The sequence below is a fragment of the Macaca nemestrina genome, chromosome 18 (assembly GCF_043159975.1).
Source record: "Macaca nemestrina isolate mMacNem1 chromosome 18, mMacNem.hap1, whole genome shotgun sequence".
Classification (NCBI taxonomy): Eukaryota; Metazoa; Chordata; class Mammalia; order Primates; family Cercopithecidae; genus Macaca; species Macaca nemestrina.
In genome coordinates, this window is record NC_092142.1 from 23,963,146 (window position 1) to 23,985,335 (window position 22,190).

The window sequence follows — 22,190 nt, forward strand, 5'->3', positions numbered from 1 at the left end:
CTCAGCCTCCTGTGTAGCTGGGACTACAGGCGCCCGCCACCTCGCTCGGCTAGTTTTTTGTATTTTTTTTTAGTAGACACGGGGTTTCACCATGTTAGCCAGGATGGTCTCGATCTCCTGACCTCGTGATCCTCCTGTCTTGGCCTCCCAAAGTGCTGGGATTACAGGCTTGAGCCACCGCGCCCGGCTGTTTGTTTTTATAATGAGTTAAATTTTTATATTTATGCAACTTTGATTTCAAGTGTTTTCAATTTAATATTATAACTTTTAGTACTTCCCCCTGGCAATTAAAAAGGCTCAATGAGCATAATTGTAATGGCTTTATAATATTATATTATGTCACTATGGCTGAATTAATTTTTCCTTATTTTTGGAAACATAGGTTATTTGTAATACTTTTAAGTGAACTCTAGTTCTAACAAAGGAACAATATATTGAGCATTTTAATGTCAGGAATTTCTTTTGTCCCCACTGACCCCTGGCTGCTTTGGGACATCAGTGCTTGTCTGTGTGGAAGATCCATCTCTGCCTTTGCTCAAAGTTCAGCACATAAAGGGTAGATTTTTGGCGTTAACTGCAGACAGTCCATAAACTGTTATAATGCTTTCTTAATCCTTGTAAAACCACCCATAAACACAGTCTTGCCCAACCTTTTGTCCTTGCGAAACCTCTTTTATGTTAGCAGGCGGGCGGTGCTGCAGTGGTCAGCAGTGTGACTGGTGCCCCTGAGCCGGTCACTGGGGGTCCTCTCAGGGCCTCTGCTCCTGGCCACCAGGGTCTCCTAATGGTGTCTGTGTGTCTCCCCTCAGGGCTGAAGGAGATAACTTATTAATCTGTTGAAGGCTTATGCCGAGCCAGAAGCAGAAGCCACTCGCCCTCCTGGAGGATACCTGCGAGCTCCCTGAGCGGTGGGCGGGCCTCGTCTGCAGGTCTCATCCCACACCCTGAGAAGCCTCGATCACTACAGTGGTCGCACATGTTCCTCTTCCTGTTCCTGTTGACATGTCGGTGTTTAAATAAATCTCACTTGCCACCAGTTTCCTGTGGTTGGAACTCTGCTGGCTGCCGCTGCTCATTCTGTGCCCCATGGGTTGGGCGGGCCAGGGTTCACCTCTGTGTTAGCTCAAGCCAAGGACCCCAAGTCTGCTTTGACCTTGGCTTACTCCCTGTGAGTCACACTCGGCCCATGACCTTGAGTCCATTTTAGGATCTGCTCCCTCACGTGCTGTTCGTTGCAGCACATGACATTGTGCCTCACACCCTGACCCCTGGCCTCCACCAGATGCGAGGCTAGTGCTCTTCTCCAGCACCTGCCTCGGCCCTGGCCACGCTGGCCTGTTCAGTTGCCTCCTTCATCTTGGTCATGGTGGCCAGCTGAAGGATGACCCCTAAAGTGTCCATGTCCTGATCCCCAGAGCCTGTGAGTGTGTGTTACCTTCTGTGGCAAAGGGGCTTTGCAAATGGGATTAGGGGTTTGAGATGAAGAGGTGGTCCTGGGTTATCCAGGTGGGTCTGATAAGATCACAGAGTCCTCATTAGAGGGACAGACGAGACGTCAGAGTCAGAGGAGGAGAGGCCCAGAAGACAAGAAGCAGAGGCAACCAGGGGATGCTGCCTAGGGCAATAGCAGCAGACCCTCCCTCAGCCTCCAGCCGGAACTGCCTGCCGACACCTTGATGTTAGCCCAGAGAAACTGATTTCAGATTTCTCACCTCCAGAGCTGTAAGAGAATACATCTGTGGTGGTTGGTTGTTTTTGAGATGGAGTCTTGCTCTGTTGCCCAGGCTTGGAGTGCAGTGGCATGATCTCGGTCCACTGCACCCACTGCCTCCCGGGTTCAAGTGATTCTTCTGCCTCAGCCTCCCAAGTAGCTGGGATTACAGGTGCGTGCCATCATGCCTGGCTAATTTTTGTGGTTTTAGTGGAGATGGAGTTTCACCATGTTGGCCAGGCTGGTCACGAACTCCTGACCTCAAGTGATCTGCCCGCCTTGGCCTCCCGAAGTGCTGGGATTACAGGCATGAGCCAATGTGCCCAGACTGATCTGTGATGTTTTGAGCCACCAAGTTTGGGGCTTAAACTTAACAGCCACAACTGGAAGTCAGTGCAGTTATGAGACAGGTTGGTAGGGCCCCTGAGTGATGACCTCATATTTCAGAAACAAGGCCTGTCCCACACCTGTCTGCTGAACTCCCTGAGTGATGGCTAGGCTTCGTCTACAGGGACTTCTTAGTTATGAGACTGGCGTTGTGAGCCGGAACCTGCATGTGCAGGGTGGCACTGCAGAAGCCCTCAGCGCTGTCCTTTGTTGAAGAGGTAACAGCCCCTCTTCTACCATTCAGAATCCTTAAATCAGAGTCCTCTAGAGTGTGGGCCCTGTACCTCTAGTGGCATGCTGGTTGATGGGGTGTGTTCCTATAAATAAATATCTGTGATAAAATGTGTAAATTCGGTGCAGTAAGATTAGCAACAATTTAAAAAAGAACAATTTTAACAGTAAAAGGTTATGTGAATGTGGTCTTTGAAGATAACTAGCCTGGTGCAGTGGTGCACACTGAATCCCAGCACTTGGGGAGGCTGAGGCAAACGGATCATGAGGTCAGGAGTTCGAGACCAGCCTAGCCAACATGGTGAAACCCCCGCCTGTGATCCCAGTTCTTTGGGAGGATGAGGTGGGCAGATCACAAGGTCAGGAGTTTGAGACCAGCCTGGCCAACATGGTGAAACCCCATCTCTACTAAAAATAACAACAAAAAGTCTGGGCTTGGTGGTGGGCATCTGTAATCCCAACTGCTGGGGAGGGCTGAGGCAGGAGAATTGCTTGAACCCAGGAGGTGGAGGTTGCAGTGAACTGAGATTGCGCCACCGTACTCGAGCCTTGACGACAGAGCAGGACTCCATCTTGGAAAAAAAAATTAGCTATACTCATTTTTGGACCTCAACTGACCTCAGGTAACTGAAACCTTGGAAAACAAAACCACGGGAAAGGGGGAACTCTGGTATATGTACAGCATTAGCAGAAACAATGTTTACTTTTGTTGTTGTTTTTGGAAAGGGCCTTGCACTGTCTCCCAGGCTGGAGTGCAGTGGTGCAGTCATAGCTCTCTGCAGCCTCAACCTTCTTGGGCTCAAGCAATCCTCCTTCCTCAGCCTCCCGAGTAACTGAACCACAGGCACACACCACCACGCCTGGCTATTTTTTAATTTTTTGTAGAGACAGAGTCTCCCTGTGTTGCCAGGGCTGGTCTTGAACTCCTGGGCTCAAGTGATCCTCCCATCCGTCCTATTCCAAATTCGATGTTGAAATTAGGCCAATTAAGAACCCTACAATGGCCTCCACGTGCTCAAGTGAAGAGAAGAGTCACATGCCTTTCACTTTAAATCAAAGCTGGAAACGATTAAACTTAGGAAGGCACGTCAAAAGCTGAGATAGGGTCGGGTGCGGTGGCTCACCCCTGTAATCCCAGCACTTTGGGAGGCCGAGGTGGGCGCATCACCTGAGGTCAGGAATTTGAGACCAGCCTGGCCAACATGGTGAAACCTCATCTCTACTAAAAATATAAAAAGTAGCCAGGTGTGGTGGCGGGCACCTGTAATCCTAGCTACTTGGGAGTTTGAGGCAGGAGAATCGCTTGAACCTGGGAGGCGGAGGTTGCAGTGAGCCAAGATGGCACCACTGCACTCCAGCCTGGCTGACAGAGTGAGACTCCATCTCAAAAAAAAAAAAAGTAATAATAAATAAAAAAGGAGCTGAGACAGGCTGAAAGCTAGAGCTGTGGAGCCAAACAGCCAAGTTGTGAATGCAAAGGAAGAGTTCTTGGAGGAAACGAAAAAGTGCTACTCCAGTGAACACACGAATGATACGAAAGCGAAACCATATTATTACTGATAGGGAGAAAGTTCGAGCGGTCTGTATGGAAGATCAAACCAGCCACAACCTTCCCTTAAGCCAAAGCCTAACCCAGAGCAAGGCCCTAACTCTGTTTCAATTGTGTGAAGGCTGAGAGAGGAGAGGAAGCTGCAGAAGAAAAGCTGGAAGCTAGCAGAGGTTGGTTCCAGAGGTTTAAGGAAAGAAGCCGTCTCCGTAACATAAAAGTGCAAGGTGAAGCAGCAAGTGCTGATGGAGAAACTGAAGCAAGTTGTCCAGAAGATCTAGCTGAGATCATTGATGAAGGAAGGTGGCTACACTAAACAGATTTTCAATGTAGGCGAAACAGCTTTCTCTTGCGAGAGGATGCCATCTGGGACTTCCATAGCTAGAGAGGAGAAGTCAATGCCTGGCTTAAAAACTTCATAGGAAAGCCTGACTTCTTAGTGTCTAGTATCGAATGCAACTGGTGACATTAAGTTAAGGTCAGTGGTTATTTACCATTCTGAAGATCCTAGGGCCCTTAACAGTTGTGCCAAATCCACTGGGTGCAGTGGGTCATGCCAAGGCAGGCGGATTGCTTGAGGCCAGGAGCTCGAAACTAGCTGAGCCAACATGGCAAAACCCCATCTTTACTAAAAGATACAAAAGTTAGCTGGGTGTGGTGGCTTGTGCCTGTAGTCCCAGCTACTTGGGAGGCTGAGGCATGAGGATTGCTTGAACCTGAGAGATGGAGGTTGCACTGAAGCAAGATTGTGCCACTGCACTCCGGCCTGGCCTGTGCGACAAAGTGAGACTCTGACTCAAAAAAAAAAAAAAGGGCCAAATCTACTCTGTGCTATAGAAATGGAACAACAAAGCCCGGGTGACAGCACATCTGATTATGATGTGGTTTACTGAGTATTTTAAGGCCATTGTTGACACCTACTACTGAGAAAAAAAATTACTTTCAAAATATTATTGCTTATTGACAGTGCACCTGGTCGCCAAAGAACTCTGACAGAGATGTGCAAGGCGATGAAGGCTGTTTTCATGCATGCTAACACAGCGTTCATTCTGCAGCCCCATGGATCAAGGAGTAATTTTGGCTTTCAAGTCTTCCTATTTAGAAATACATTTTGTAAGGCCAGGCACGGTGGCTCACGCTTGTAATCCCAGCACTTTGGGAGGCCAAGGTGGGTGGATCACAAGGTCAGGAGTTCCAGACCAGCCCGGCCAATATGGTGAAACCCCGTCTCTACTAAAAATACAAAAATTAGCTGGGCGCGGTGGCAGGTGGCTATAGTCCCAGCTACTTGGGAGGCTGAGGCAGGAGAATCGCTTGAACTTGGGAGGCGGAGGTTGCAGTGAGCCAAGATCGTGCCATTGCACTCCAGCCTGGGCAACAGAGTGAGACTCCGTCTCAAAAAGAAAAATAGCCTTAGCGCGACATGGTGACGCACACCTGTCATCCCAGGTACTCAGGAGGCTGAGGCACGAGAACCACTTGAACCCGGGAAGCAGAGGTTGAGCTCTCAGTGAACTGAGATCACGCCACTGCACTCCAGCCTGGGCGACAGAGCAAGACTCCATCTCAAAGAAAAAGAAAGAAAAAAAAAAAAAAAGAAGCAGCTTATCCATTTAGGCTGGCCAAGGAAGCTTTCCTGAGACTGTCATACAAAGTCCCCTAGGCAGATGGATTAGCATTCACAAGAGAGCATGCTTGTATGCCCGTGTCTTCTGTCATTACTAACCAATTGCATATTTGTGCTTCTAATTGCTTGTGTTAATTTATTCTGTCCCTATAACAACTCTACATCAGTTTGTTTTTATCCTTTTTTTTTTTTTTTTTTTGAGACCGAGTCCCACTCCTGTCACCCATGTGGGAGTGCAGTGGCATAATTGCAACTCACTGCAGCCACTTTGGGCTCAAGGGATCCTCCCACCTCAGCCTCCCAAGTCTAATTAGCTAGGACTACAGGCATATGCCACCTTGCCTGGCTAATTTTTTACATTTTGTATAGATGGGGTCTCACCGTGTTGCCCAGGTTGGTCTTGAACTCCTGGGTTCACGCAGTCCTCTTGGCTTGGCCTCCCAAAGTGTTGGGATTACAGGCGTGAGTCACTCTGCCCGGCCTCATTCTCATTTTAAACATGAGGAAATAAGGGTATGTGGAAATAGTGTAATTTGTCCAAGGTCATACAGCCAATCAATGATGGAACTGAATTTGAAACCAGGCAGGTGGGCTTTAGAGCCTGTGCTTTTGACTGGTATGTTGTTTGTGTCTCCTTTCTCCCCGCCCTAAATAGCACATAAAATCTTTTTCTTTTCCCCCAGCACCACCATTACATGAAGGTGTGGGGTCTCATTTCTTCACATTTGTCAGATTGGCTTATTTCTCCTTTTCTGGGAACTCCTTGATGCTGTTGATGAAGAATGACCCTCTCCTCAAAAGTCTTACAGTTCTTAGTGAGGCTTTTGAATACTTAGTTGCAGGAATGGCTTTTGAAATGCGCTATCTAAATAGTTTCAGGAATGCAACATTAATTGATGAATGCCACCAAGGACTTGGATTCATGCTTTTCGCTCTGTCTTCCTTGGCATGTTGACTTTTTTCCTTTTTTTGGAGACAGGATCTCGCTCTCTCACCCAGGCTGGAGTGCAGTGGTGTGATCTTGGCTCACTGCAACCTCCACCTCCCAGGTTCAAAGTGCCTCAGCTTCCTGAGTAGCTGGGATTATAGGCATGTGCCATCATGCCCAGCTAATTTTTTTTTTTTTTTTTTTTTTTCTAGTAGAGATGGAGTTTCACCCTGTTGGTCAGGCTTGTCTCGAACTGCTGGCTTCAAGTGATCCACCTGCCTTGGCCTCCCAAAGTGCTAGGATTACAGGTGTGAGCCACTGCGCCTGGCCAGCATGTTGACTTTTCATCTTTGGCTTGTTGCCTCATGGTCACAAAGTAGCTCCCAGAGTGCCAGGCATCACAACTGCATTCATGGCAGGAAAAAAGAAGGGTCTTTTTTTTTCAGTAATCTTTGTCTTTTTTATCCAGAATAAAATTGCTCCCAAATATGCCTAATAGACTTCTCTCTGTATCTCATGCTAAGAACTGGGTAGGGTTGCCAAATGAAATACAGAATGCCCAGTTAAATAGAATTTCAGTAAAGAACACATAATTAAAAAAATATATAATTAGGACTCATGTAATATTTGGCAGATACATACACTAAAGAAATGTGTTGTTTACCTGAAATTTGCAATATACTTACACTAAAAACGTTATGTGTTGTTTACCTGAAATTCAAATTAACTGGGTGTTCTCTATTTTTATTTGCTAAATTTGGCAACTGTAGGATTAAATCTACTTGGAAGAGATAGTGGGAAATAGAATATCTGGCTTTTGAGCTTTTGTAATACAAGACAGGCAAAATACACAGAACTTTTAGATCATCGGCCACCCAATATGAAGTCATTTTAGTTGTGTTTACTGTAGTGTGCAGAGAATTGGTTTGTGTTGTGTTTTGTTTTGTTTTGAGACAGAGTCTCCCTCTGTCGCCCAGGCTGGAATGCAGTGGCACAATCTCCGCTCACCGCAACCTCCTCCTCCTCCCGGGTTCAAGAGATTCTCCTGCCTCAGCCTCCCGAGTAGCTGGAATTACAGGCGCCAACCACCATGCCTGACTAATTTTTGTATAGTTAGTAGAGATGGGGTTTCACCATGTTGACCAGGCTGATCTCGAACTCCTGACCTCAAGTGATCCGCCCGCCTTGGCATTCCGAAGTGCTGGGATTACAGGCGTGAGCCACCGTGCCCAGATGAGAATAGGTTTCTATAGCATCAGAAAATTTATGAAGTTTGAGGCAGGGTCAAATGATATTTTTTCATCTTATTGTTATTTTTTTGTTTTGTTTTCTTAAGAGATGGGGTCTGGCTCTCTCACCCAGGCTGGAGTGTGGTGGTGTAATCACAACTTTCTGCATCCTCAAACTCCTGACTCAAGGGATCCCATCTTAGAGGCTTGTACGCCTTTCATTTTTGGTTGGGAGGAGTGGATATCTGATCATGAATAAAGCATCTGTTATGGGCAGGAGATATATTTATATTTTGGTTTATTTCTTTATATCCCTCCTTGTTCTATAAAGGGAATTGAGATATCTAATAAAACTACAGCAACAGGGCGGGCGCGGTGGCTCACTCCTGTAATCCCAGCACTTTGGGAGGCCGAGGCGGGCGGATCGCAAGGTCAGGAGATTGACACCATCCTGGCCAATATGGTGAAACCCCGTCTCTACTAAAAATACAAAAAATCAGCCGGGGGTGGTGGCTAGTGCCTGTAATCCCAGCTACCCAGGAGGCAGAGGCTGCAGTGAGCCGAGATTGTGCCACTGCACTCCAGCCTGGCGACAGAGCGAGACTGTCTCAAAACAAACAAACAAACAAAAAAACTACAGCAACAGAAAAAACAAACAAACAAACAAAACAACAATTAAATGCTTAGGGGAGTTGGAACATGAAGTTGTTTGTTTGTTTGTTTCATTTTGTTTTAAATGCCAGGAGCTATATCACCCACAGATGTGCCCATTTTATTGTCTCGGACAGATGCTGGAAGCAGGCCACAAATCTGACTTCCCCCAAGTCCTCTCAAGGATTGAAACACGATTCAGTTCCCATGAAATTACAGCCAGCCACATGCTCAAGAGAGGCACAACTCTTCCTGCAGGAGACCCTGGAGAAGCTTCTCCCGAACACCCTCAATGAGATCCCTGTAATTCGCATGTTTGTGGACTTGGGTTTGTAGCTGATGCCCCAGGGGTGCCTGGATGCGACTGATGACTTAATGCCGAAGTGAAATTCCATGAAGGTGATTCTATGAGGCCAAAGCAATGCGATCTAATTATTTAGCTCTGGGAAGCTGGATTTAATGACAGAGTAGAATTTAGAAAATCTGGAAGAACTGAACCGGGTGTGGTGGCTCATGCCTGTAATCCCAGCACTTTAGGAGGCCAAGGTGGGTGGATCACTTGAAGTCAGGAGTTCGAGACCAGCCTGGCCAACATGTTGAAACCTTGTCTCTACTAAAAAATATAAAAAATAGCCGGGCAGCCGGGCAGTGGCTCATGCTTGTAATCCCATCACTCTGGGAGTCTGAGGTGGGCAGATCATGAGGTCAGAAGTTCGAGACCAGCCTGACTAATATGGTGAAACCCGTCTCTACTAAAAATACAAAAATTAGCTGGGTGTGGTGGCGGGCGCCTGTAGCCCCAGCTACTCAGGAGTCTGAGGCAGGAGAATGGCTTGAACCTGGCAGGCAGAGGTTGCAGTGAAACGAGATCGCACCACTGCACTCCAGCCTGCGTGACAGAGTAAGACTCTATCTCAAAAAAAAAAAAAAAGTATAAATAGCATACCAACATTTTCTTGTACTCATAAGTTAGAATATAGAATTATTCAGAAATCTTTGTTTAAGGCTACCTTTGTGATTGCATTTTTCTACTACATTTGGATTTTTTAGAACATTTAATTTTAATACAATATGGAAGTCTAAAACAATAAAATAGATATTGGGTAGATATGAACATTGCTATGGTATTTGCATTTTATTGTGTACCTTCAAAAGAATAATATTAATAGTTTTAACTTAAAACTATGGTGTTGGCTGGGCACGGTGGCTCACGCTTGTAATCCTAACACTTTGGGAGGCCAAGCCTGGCGGATCACTTGAGGTCAGTAGTTCCAGACCAGTCTGGCCAACATGGTGAAACCCTGTATCTACTAAAAATACAAAAATTAGCCAGGTGTGGTGGTGCGCACCTGTAATCCCAGCTACTTGGGAGGCTGAGGTAGGAGAATTGCTTGAATCCAGGAGTCAGAGGTTGCAGTGAGCTGAGATCGTGCCACTGCACTCCAGCCTGGGCAACAGAGGGAGACTCCGTCTCAACAAAACAAAACAAAACAAAACAAAAAGTATGGTGTTTATAATACACTGTAAATTACATTCTTTGCAACTACAACACACACACATACAGATATATCCTTTAAAATTTTTGCCCAAAAGTGCTCATGCCTAGACACTGCACTTAACCTTACTTTTTTCACCTAATAAAATATTTTGCACATCTGTAATCCCAGCACTTTGGGAAGCCGAGGTGGGCAAATTGCTTGAGCCCAGAAGTTAGAGACTAGCCTGGGCACCATAGTGAGACCCCATCTCTACATAAAAATACAAAAATTAGCCAGGCATGGTGGTGCATCCCTGTAGTCTCAGCTACTTGGGAGGCTGAAGTGGGAGGATCACCTGAACCTGGAGCGGTCAAGGCTGCAGGGAGCTGTGAACGTGCCACCCCACTCCAGTCTGGGTGACAGAGGGAGATCCCGTCTCAAGACAAAGCAAAACACAACCGAAACATTTTGGAGATCTTTCCATGTGAGTACCTGTGGATCTACTTACTTTTTATCAGCTACATGGTATTTCTTTATTTCAAGAAATTGATTTGCATTTATCTGAGTGAGGTTAAGCCATAATGAGTGAGACTGAGCAACTTTTCATATATTTATTAGCCTTTTTTTATTCCTTTATCAATGTCCTGCCTGGTTAAAAGCTGGGTTGTCCTTTTCTTAATAATGTATGAATATTCTTTGTCAGTTAAGAAATTAATTAGACCTATGTCTGTCATATGTATGGCAAATATTCTCCTAGTTGACTTTCTGTCTTTTATCATTGGGTGTGTGTGCTTTTTTTCATCTATAGCTGCTTTAGAATTTTTATAAAATCTTATCTTTAAAATTAAAAAAAAAATTTGTTTTGGCCGGCACAGTGGCTCACACCTGTAATCCCAACACTTTGGGAGGTCAAAGCAGGCGGATCATTTGAGGTCAGGAGTTTGAGATCAGCCTCACCAACATGACGAAACCCCATCTCTATTAAAAATACAAAACTTGGCTGGGTGTGGTAGCGTGCTCCTGTAATCCCAGCTACTTGGCAGGCGGAGGCAGGAGAATTACTTGAACCTGGAGGCGAAGGTTGCAGTGAGCTGAGACTGTGCCACTGCACTCCAGCCTGGGTGACAGACTCTGTCTTAAAAAAAAATAATATAAAAATAGAAAGATGTTTTTGACTGGGCACAGTGGTTCACACCTGTATTCTCAGTGCTTTAGGTGGCTGAGGCCAGGATTACAGGTGTGAGTCACCGCTCCTGGCCCCTCATTTTAAAATGTATTCAATAATTTATTTTTATCAGTATGGATTCATGGACACTTATTGTATACCTTGGGTATACAATCCATTACTGCTTTATTTATTTTGTCATGTGTAGGTTAAAAAAAACAAAATTATCACTGGGTGCAGTGGCTCACACCTGTAATCCTAGCACTTTGGGAGGCTGAGGCAGGCAGATCATTTGAGGTCAGGAGTTTGAGGCCAGCCTGGCCAACATGGTGACCAGCCTTGGCCTCCCAAAGTGCTAGGATTACAGGCGTGAGCCACCGTGCCTGGCCCCATGTTCTGTATTTTCTCTGGTTCAGATGATCAATCCTTTCCGTTTATAAGCGTCTAGTATTCTTGTCAAGCCTCTCCCCTCTCATGACTACAAAAACATCCACCCATGTTTTATTTTAGTGCTTTTATGGTCCCTATTTTACATTTTAACCTTTGGTTCGTTAGAATTTATTTTGAGCTAAAGAAGGAGGCAAAGATCCAACTTTGGTTTTTTTCTTTTGTTTGTTTTTTATATGAGGTTACCCAGTTTTCCTAACACGATATAGGGGCCAAACAAAAGCTTCCCCTTTGCTCTCCGAAGGTTTGCTGAAAATCACTGACAAGAGGCAGATAAGTAGGAGAAAAGTCGTATACAGTTATTTGATCATCGTTTTATGTGACACAGGAGCCTGCAGAATGAAGACCCAAAGATACAGGGACAACTGTCCATTTTTAAGCTTAGGTTCAACAAAGTATGGACAGCTGTATAGCAATAGGATTGAGCAAAAAGGGTCCGATCTACTGCTAATACACTGCGTGGGGAAACCCTGCAAGTCTTGTCTGTCTGGATTCTCCTTGGCCTCTCTGAGCAGCTCTTTCCTTGCTGGTGTGGGCCACGACCCTCTCTAGAATGGGGGTCTTATGATCTACAATCTAACAAGATAGGTCAGATAAATTCTGGGTCTGTTTTCACACCGAAAGGCAGAGGAAAATATACAGTAATATTTTTAGAGTTTATGGCTGGCTTGGGGGAAAAGGGGATCTGGTTTCTATCACCAGCCTTAAGGAAGAAGGATTCTAGTTTCTATGACTTGCCTCGGGGGAGGAAGAGGGGCCAGAGACAGGAGGGCGAGAGGGCAGAGAAAAACTTTTTTTTTTTTTTTTTTTTTTGAGATGGAGTCTCACTCTGCCGCCCAGGCTGGAGTGCAATGGTGTGATCTCGGCTCACTGCAACCTCCGCCTCCCGGGTTCAAGCGATTCTCCTGCCTCAGCCTGCCAAGTAGCTGGGACTACAGGCGCCCCCCACCACACCCAGCTAATTTTTGTATTTTTAGTGGAGACGGGGTTTCACCATGTTGGCCAGGATGGTCTCGATCTCCTGACCTCGTGATCCACCCACCTCGGCCTCCCAAAGTGCTGGGATTACAGGCGTGAGCCACCGCACCTGGCCAGAGAAAAACTTTTGTTTCTGAAGCCTTCATTTTAGGCTTCAGACCTCAGCCATTTTCTGAGCTCCAACAAATATTTAGTTTTTTTTTTTGGAGACGGAGTCTCACTCTGTTGCCCAGGCTGCAGTGCAGTGGCACCATCTGGGCTCACTACAACCTCTACCTCCCAGGTTCAAGCAATTCTCCTGCCTCAGCCTCTCCAGTAGCTGGAATTACAGGCATATGCCACCACACTCGGCTAATTTTTGTATTTTTAGTACATTAGGAGTTTCGCCATGGTGGTCAGGCTGATCTCGAACTCCTGACCTCAGGTATCCACCCGCCTCGACCTCCCAAAGTGCTGGGATTACAGGCATGAGCCACCATGCCCGGCCTTATTTAGACACCTTTAATTCACGACTGTAAACATCAATATAAATTTTCATGTGAGTGTCTGAGTCCAAAAGGACTCCTTTAAAAAACCTACGGGTTATCAAAGAACTGTGTATTTTGATTATTGCAAATTATTCACTCTTGGCCTTAAATGAAGAATTCCTTGAAAAAAACAAGGTATGCCTTATCTTTAAGGGGAAACTATTTTACCCAATAGCGATTTGTATAAACCTGTAATCCCAGCACTTTGGGAAGCCGAGGCGGGTGGATCGCTTGAGGTCAGGAGTTCGAGACCAGCCTGGTCAACATAGTGAAACCCCGTCTCTATTAAAAATACAAAAAATTAGCCAGGCGTGGTGGTGGGCGCCTGTAGTCACAGCTACTCGGAAGGCTGAGACAGGGGAATCGCTTGAACCCCAGGGGGCAGAGGTTGCGGTGAGCCGAGATCGCACCATTGCACTCCAGCCTGGGCAACTAGAGTGAAACTCCATCTCGGAAAAAAAAAAAAAAGAAAAGAAAAACAAAGACTGGCTGTGGAAACAGACTTACAGGCTTGGTTGAATGCCATCTCCACGGTTCACCTGTGTGAACCTCTCTGGGTCTTTACCTCTCTGGGTCTCAGCTACCTTGTCTGTAAAATGGGGATGATAATTATGATCCCTACCTCACACAGTTGTTGGGTGGACTAAATAAAATAAACAAAGCCAGAATCCATTGTTCCTGGGGCTATCATTGACATCCAGACCTGTGTTCTTAATTTAAACCCCCACCCCAACTCACACTGATACCTTCAATTAGCTTTCAGCTTCTGGGTGACCTTTTTTTTAAAAAATTATACTTTAAGTTCTAGGGTACATGTGCACAATGTGGAGGTTTGTTACATATGTGCCATGTTGGTGTGCTGCACCCATTAACTCGTTAACTCATCATTTACATTAGGTATATCTCCTAATGCTATCCCTTCCCCCTCCCCCCAGTCCAAGACAGGCCCTGGTGTGTGTTGTTCCCCACCCTGTGTCCAGGTGTTCTCATTGTTCAGTTCCCACCTGTGAGTGAGAACACACGGTGACTGGTTTTCTGTCCTTGTGATAGTTTGTTCAGAATGATGGTTTCCAGCTTCATCCATGTCCCTACAAAGGATATGATCTCATCCTTTTTTATGGCTGCATAGTATTCCATAGTGTATATGTGCCACATTTTCTTAATCCAGTCTATCATTGATGGACATTTGGGTTGGTTCCAAGTATTTGCTATTGTGAATAGTGCCGCAACAAACATACGTGTGCATGTGTCTTTATAGCAGCATGATTTATAATCCTTTGGGTATATGCCCAGTAATGGGATGGCTAGGTCAAATGGTATTTCTAGTTCTAGATCCTTGAGGAATCGCCACACTGTCTTCCACAATGATTGAACTAGTTTACAATCCCACCAACAGTGTAAAAGCATTCCTATTTCTAGGGTGGCCTTTTTTTTTTTTTTTAATTATTATTTTTGAGACAGGGCCTTACTCTGTTGCCCAGGCTGAAGTGCACTGGTGCGATCATGGCTCACTGCAGCCTCAAACTCCTGGGCTCAAGTGATCCTCTTGCTTCAGCCTCCTAAGTTGCTGGGACCACAGGCATGCACCACCACACCCAGCAAATTAAATTTTTTTTTTTTTTTTTTGAGATGGAGTTTTGCTCTTGTTGTCCAGGCTGGAGTGCAATGATGTGATCTTGGCTCACTGCAACCTCCACCTCCCAAGTGCAAGCAATTCTCCTGCCTCAGCCTCCCAAGTAGCTGGGATTACAGGCATGCACCACCATGCCCTAATTTTTGAATTTTTAGTAGAGACAAGATTTCACCATGTTGGCCAGGCTGGTCTTGAACTCCTGACCTCAAGTGATCTACCTGCGTTGGCCTTCCAAAGTGCTGGGATTACAAATGTGAGCCACCATGCCCAGCCAATTTTTTTTTTTTTTTTTTTTTTTTACATGGACGGGAGGGTCTTGTTATGTTTCCTGGGCTGATTTTGAACTCTTGGGCTCAAGAGATCCTTCCTTCTCCGCCTCCCCCAAGCATGAGCCACCGTGCCCGACCTCAGCTTCTGTTTTGTATTTAACAAGCCAGCTCCTGACTACACAGTACACTTGGCTGAAGTCTTGACCCTCTGCCTTATTTCTGTCCACCCCATCCATGACTCCTGTCTGGGATCCCACTGTCTGGGATCCTGCTCCCAGGAGAAGCTGGTGCCACTTGACTTCCCTTCTTGAACCCCAGGGGGCAGAGGTTGCGGTGAGCCGAGATCGCACTATCGCACTCCAGCCTAGGCAACATGAGTGAAACTCCATCTCAAAAAAAAAAAAAAAAGACTGGCTGTGGAAACAGACTTACAGACTTGGTTGAATGCCATCTCCACTGTTTACATGTGTGGTCCTTTACCTCTCTGGGTCTCAGCTACCTTGTCTGTAAAATGGGGATGATAATTATGATCCCTACCTCACACAGTTGTTGGGATTCTTGTTCTAGCTAAGAGTGTCCTGCCCACCTGTGGGTATGACTTTGTACTTTCAGCCAGAGACTACCAATGCAGCACCCTCTGCTTTGGGCTGATGGCTGGGGTCCCACTTAATCATGCCACTGTTTTCTTCTCATTGGTCTACGGTATCAAGGTCCTACGGGGTGTTGAGGAAAACTAGGATACTCACTGGGACAACTGCATATTCCCAAAGAGGATGACTGGGAATGCAAATGACTCCTTCTGTTGTCAGAATTTCTGGCATTGTGACAAAGAGACATTGTTAACAGACAGGTACACCCTATCTATTGGACTAGAGTTGGGTCATCAGCGGTGGCCACATAAACCCCAGGGCAGCTTACTGGAATGTGACTTTTGCCTTCATGTTCTGCTTTATATGACAGTTACTGGTGCATCTGACACATCTCCCTGATTTGACCGGAAAGTCTGCTTGACATTATCTGTTACTCATCTATATTCTGGATGTGTCATAAGGTGACTAAGGTATTGCCCTGTCCATATTCACAAGCAAAGTCCTGGGCTTCAGAAACAAGAAGACAGGGCATGTCTTCTTGCTGTGGTGTCTCTGGTCCAGCATCTCCTAGGAATTCTGAAATCTAAAGAGCAAATGGTATCTTGGCAGAAAAGGGAGTTCAGCAAGCAGAATTCTCTTTTTTTGAGGAAGGGACAAAAATCCAGCTCCAACCGGCTTAAGAAAGAAAAAAAACCTGAAAAAGACCAGGGCTAGGCCAGGTGTGGTGGCTCACACCTGTATTCCCAGCACTTTGGGAGGCCGAGGCGGGCGGATCACGAAGTCAGGAGATTGAGACCATCCTGGCGAACACAGTGAAATCCCATCTCTACTAAAAATAAAGTTTTAAATTAGCTGGGGATGGTGGTGCATGCCTGTAGTCCTAGCTATTCAGGAGGCTGAGGTGGGAGGATTACTTGAGCCCAGGAGTCCATGACTAGCCTGGGCAACATAGGGAGACCCCATCTCATATTTTAAAAAGGAGAAAATAAAAAGAAACAGTTATTACCTGGATGTTTATAGCAGCACTATTCACCACAACCAAAAGGGGGAAACAGTCCAAATTTTCATCAACAGATAAATGGATAAACAAGGGCTGGGCGTGGTGGCTCACGCCTACAATCCTAACACTTTGGGAGGCTGAAGTGGGTGGATCACCTGAGGTCAGGAGTTCGAGACCAACCTGGCCAGGCATGGCAGTGGGCACCTGTAATCCCAGCTTCTTGGGAGGCTGAGGCAGGAGAATTACTTGAACCAGGGAGGTGGAGGTTGCAGTGAACCAAGATGGCACCACTGCACTCCAGCCTGGGCAACAGAGCAAGACTCCATCTCAAAAACAAACAAACAAACAAACAAACAAAAAATATGGTCTATACCTGCAATGGAATATTATTCTGTCATCAAAAGCAAGGAAATTCTGACACATGCTACAACACAGGTGACCCTTGAGGACATTATGCTAAATAAAATAAGCCAGACTCAAAAAAATATATATCGTGTGATTCACCTAGAGTAGTCAAGTTCATGGAGACAGAAAGTAGAACAGTGGTTCCCAAGGCCTTGAGGGAAGAGGTTTAGGGAGTTAATGGTACAGAGTTTCAGTCCGGGAAGATGTAAAAGTTCTGGAGGTGGATGGTGGCAATGGTTGCACAACGATGTGAATGTATTTAATGTCACTGATTTGAACTTAAAAGTGGTCAAAATAGTAATTTTTATGTTATGTATATTTTCCCACAATAAAAATTAAATTAAGGCCGGGCGTGGTGGCTAACGCCTATAATCTCAGTGCTTTGGGAGGCCAAGGCGGGCGGATCACGAGGTCAGGAGATGGAGACCATACTGGCTAACACAGTGAAACCCTGTCTTTACTAAAATATAAAAACTAGCCGGGCGAGGTGGTGGGCGCCTGTAGTCCCAGCCACTCGGGAGGCTGAGGCAGGAGAATGGCGTGAACCCGGGAGGCGGAGCTTGCAGTGAGCCGAGATCGCGCCACTGCACTCCAGCCTGGGTGACAGAGCGAGACTCCGTCTCAAAACAAAAAACAAAACAAAAAAAAGTTAAATTAAAAGAAAGAAATAATCGCTATTGGGACTGAGAGGAAGAAAGCGATTTCGCCCCACACTTTCTTGGCAATACACTTAACTCAGACTGTCTAGTATGGTGCCCTACAAACAGAATAAATAAATAAAAATTTCCTGGATATATCAATAAAGTAACTTGAGATGTTCTGGCCCTGTCACCAAGCCAGCGATGATTTCTTTTCTTTTCTTTTCTTTTTTTGAGAGGAAGTCTCACTCTGTTGCCCAGGCTGGAGTGCAATGGCACTTGTGAGCCACCTTGCCAGGCCACCAGCAATAATTTCTGAGCGAATGTTAAGATCATCATCCTCTGGCCGGGCACGGTGGCTCACACCTGTAATCCCAGCACTTTGGGAGGCTGAGGTGGGCGGATCACCTGAGGTCAGGAGTTCGAGACCAGCCTGGCCAACGTGGTGAAACCCCATCTCTACGAAAAGTGCAAAAATTAGTCAGTCATGGTGGTGCACAGCTGTAGCCCCAGCTACTTGGGAGGCTGAGGCAGGAGAATTGCTTGAGTCTGGGATGCGGAGGTTGCAGTGAGCCGAGATCACGCCACTGAACTCCAGCCTGGGTGACAGAGCAAGACACCGTCTCAAAAAAAACAAAAACAAAAACAAACATACAAAAATCATCCTGTACATGTCACATCGTGGCCCTGAATACTTGAGTCTTTGTGGGAACCTCAGCATTATCTCACGCAGACCTGATCATCAGCATGTGGCTGTCAGCCTTTCCCAAATAGCCCAAATCCCCTTCAGTTCTCAACCCTTCTTGCCCATAGAGCACATCAGGCAACATCTAGAGACCTTTTTTTTAGATGGAGTCTTGCTCTATTGCCCAGGCTGGAGTGCAGCGGTGCCATCTCGGCTCACTGCCACCTCCACCTCCCAGGGTCAAGCAATTCTCCTGCCTCAGCCTCCTGAGTAGCTGGGATTATAATTTTTGGTTGTTATAACTGGGGGAGCAGGGAGATTTCATGGATAGAAGCCAGAGATGCTGCTAAACATGTCAGAATGCACAGGACGGATCCCAACAACAAAGTTATTCAGTCCTAAATGTCAATAGTTGCCAAGGCCAAGCCCACCCCGGAAGCCCTCTTACCTGTCCAAAAGCTCAAACATGCACGTGCACACACACACCCTCACCTATGTCCTCCTAGGTACCTTCCTGGTCTGTGTTAATTTTCAATGAATCACAAGACGTTTACAGCATAAAAATACGCTTCGAAAATTAACTTATTGCTCAATATCCTTTATAGCAAAGGGTCATGCAATACATTTGCCTTGGGTTCAATTACATGCTTGGGATTCTGCATGACAGGGTAGGGGCAGGAAGAGGAAGGGAAAGGGAGGGGCATTGAGATGCACCCATAGCGCAAACAATAAGGACCAATGCCCCCTCCCACCCAGCTGGGCCCCACTGAACCATCCTGACCTCAACACGCAGATGTAAATCACCAATCAGGTGCAACACGCAGAATGGACTTTCTGGAGGTTGCGAGGAGGGTTAAGGGGTAAAGAAGGGAAATCATGCTGTTTCAAAAAATATGTTTAATATAAGCATACAGCCAGGTGTAGTGGCTCGTGCCTGTAATCCCAGCACTTTGGCAGGCCAAGGCGGGTGCATCACCTGAGGTCAGGAGTTTGAGTCCAGCCTGGTCAACATAGTGAAACCCTGTTTCTACCAAAAATACATAAAATTAGCCGAGTGTGGTGTAGTCCTAGCTACTGAGAAGGCTGAAGCAGGAGAATCGCTTGAACTGAGGAGGCAGAGGTTGCAGTGAGCTGAGATCATGCCACTGCACTCCAGCCTGGGCAACACAGCAAGAAAAAATATATTTTGGCTCCCCACCAAAAAAAAAAAATATGTATATATATAAAATAAAACTGTATGATTATATATATATGTATATATGTATAAATGTATAATGTATGTATGTATGTGTGTATATATGTATATGTATATATGTACAAATGTAATATGTATATATGTATAAAATCATACAGTTTTATTTTAAAAACCGAATACATATTGACCTCTCTGTGTTTCTCGAGAGGTGGTTTAACTTACAGAATGTTGCAGTTTGACACTTTTTATCAGGCCAGAAGTTAAACTTTCTACTTGATTGACAAAAATTCTTTTTGTGAAATAAAGTCAGAAAAATAAAAACAAAAGCAAAAAAACCTAATTACATATTCCTCTCCCTGCATTTTTTCTGAGACAGAGTTTCGCTCTCATTGCCCAGGCTGGAGAGCAATGACACGATCTCGGCTCACAGTAACCTCCACCTCCCAGGTTCAAGCCAGTCTTCTGCCTCAGCCTCCCGAGTAGCTGGGATTATAGGCATGAACCACCACGCCAGGCTAATTTTGTATTTATAGTAGAGACGGTGTTTCTCCCTGTTGGTCAGGCTGGTCTCAGACTCCCGACCTCAGGTGATCCGCCCTCCTTGGCCTCCCAAAGTGTTGGGATTACAGGCGTGAGACACCGCGCTGGCCCCTCTCCTTGCTTTTAAATGTTTTGTATCCAGACAGCTTCCAGGTGGATGAGTTAGTCTCGACAAATATTTTCCCCCTAGGTGTTTTGTTGTTTTGTTTTGAGACAGAGTCTTGTTCTGTCACCCAGGCTGGAGTGCAGTGGCTCGATCTCGGCTCACTGCAACCTCTGCCTACTGGTTCAAGCGATTCTCATGCCTCAGTCTCCCAAGTAGCTGGGATTACAGGCACTCACCACCACACCCAGGTAGTTTCTGTATTTTTAGTAGAGATTGGGTTTCACCATATTGGCCAGGCTCATCTCGAACTCCTGGCCTCAAGTAATCCACATGCCTCAGCCTCCCAGTGATGGGATTACAGGTGTGAGCCACCACACCCAGCCAATACCCCTAGGTTTTAAATGTATACTATTGCATTTATGTTTTTTTCTGTTACGTTAAATATAATAGAATTACATCATTTAACTTACGGATGACTGTATAACTTACGTTTGTAAAATCCTACTCCATTAGACCAATGACTAGAAGTATAAGAGTGATAGTTATTCAATAGGATTCCAACAAAAAATGCCAAATTGGCCAGTCTTTTCTACAGTTTTTCAAAGAACAGAATATATGTGGCTCTGATTAAGCAAGATGTACGTTCTAATTCAACAAATATGTATTGAACATACACTATAAAGAGTTATTAAAGTTCTATGCTAGGTGCTGTCGTATGTATTTGGCTTAGTAATCAAAACAATAAAATATCTTATACAGAATATTTAAAAACCGATGGAAATAATCCTTGTAAACAACTGGAAGCACTGCATAATTTTCCACCCTTTCTTTTATACTTATTGAATGGTTTAGACGACCAGACAGGTTTTTTTTTTTCTTTTTTTTTTTTTTTTTCTGTCTTTCCTTTAGTCTAGCTTAGAGGGTCTGAATTGTAATGTTCATAAGAATTGTAAACATTAGGGCTGGCGCAGTGGCTCACTCCTGTAATCCTAGCACTTTGGGAGGGCGAGATAGGCAGATCACTTGAGGTCAGGCGTTCGAGACCAGCCTGGCCAACATGGTGAAACCCCATCTCTACTAAAAATACAAAAAAATTAGCCAGGCCTAGTGACACATGTCTGTAGCCCAGCTACTCGGGAGGCTGAGGCAGGAGAATTGCTTGAACTCAGGACACAGAGTTTGCAGTGAGCCATGATTGAACCACTGCATTCCAGCCCAGGCAACAGAGTGAGACTCCATCTCAAAAAATAAATTAAAAAATAGGCCAGGCATGGTGGCTCACACCTGTAATCCCAGCACTTTGGGAGGCCGAGGCAGGTGGATTACTTGAGGTCAGGAGTTTGAGATCACACAGTGAAACCCCATCTCTACTAAAAATACAAAAATTAGCCAGGCATGATGGTGGGCGCCTATAATCCCAGCTACTCGGGAGGCTGAGGCAGGAGGTTTGCTTGAACCTGGAAGGTGGAGGTTGCAGTGAGCTGAGATTGCACCATTGCACTCCAGCCTGAGTAATACAGCAAGACTGTCTCAAAAAGGAAAAACAAACAAACAAACAAATAAATAAATAAATGTCTGAATGTTTTTCTCTAAGTTCTGAATAGAATTTCTAGGTCCTTGTTCTATTATCTTTTTAAAAAACTCTTAATACTTAACATTTAATTTAAAAAAATTACTAACATTTCCTTATCTCTAATCTCATTATTCAATCTTTTTCTCCTATTATTGGGGACAAATATGCCTCTGAGTTTTTGAGGAAAGCATATTTTTCTAATTAGACTAAATTATTTGTGTTTTCTGAAGACATTAGAAATTCTTTCAACTGGGTGACGTGACGAGACGCCATCTCTACAAAAAATTAAAAAATAGCTGGGTGTAATGGCATGTGCCTGTAGTTCCAGCTACTCAGGAGGCAGAGGTGGGAAAATTACCTGAGCCCAGGAGGTGGAGGCTGCAGTGAGCTGAGATCACACCACAGCACTCCAGCCTGGGCAACAGTGAGAATTCATCTCCAAAAAAAGAAAATAAATAAATAAATTTTGGAGAATAAGAAGGAGAATGAAATAATTTTGGAGAAGATTCTTAATTAAGACCCACATCTGTTCCCAAACTCTGCCCAGGATTTTTTCATCCAGAGGTCGATTTTCACAAGTGAAATAGAACCAGATGACTTTGTCAAAAGGTATTGCTTGTTCCTGTTTTCCGGTGGTTTCTGTCCTGTAGA

General features: G+C 45.3%; 2 protein-coding genes across 5 annotated transcripts in view; both read left to right on the plus strand.

Annotated features, from left to right (window-relative positions):
* Nucleotides 1-1,058, plus strand: part of LOC105485039 (leucine carboxyl methyltransferase 1) — a 70,986-nt gene extending 69,928 nt beyond the window's left edge. For all 4 annotated transcript variants that reach the window (XR_011616355.1, XM_071084277.1, XM_011747223.2 and 1 more), the window contains one exon: nucleotides 810-1,058. Coding sequence is in view for 2 of the 4 variants with exons in the window: in XM_011747223.2 (XP_011745525.1) it covers nucleotides 810-840 (31 nt within the window). In the remaining 2 variants the exon portion in view is untranslated. The remainder of the gene's footprint in view (nucleotides 1-809) is intronic.
* A 7,284-nt stretch (nucleotides 1,059-8,342) lies between these two features.
* LOC105485040 (aquaporin 8) overlaps nucleotides 8,343-22,190 on the plus strand; it is a 38,379-nt gene continuing 24,531 nt past the window's right edge. Inside the window, exon 1 of the mRNA XM_071084279.1 lies at nucleotides 8,343-8,709. Coding sequence (XP_070940380.1) covers nucleotides 8,704-8,709 — 6 coding nt within the window. The 5' untranslated portion in view covers nucleotides 8,343-8,703. The remainder of the gene's footprint in view (nucleotides 8,710-22,190) is intronic.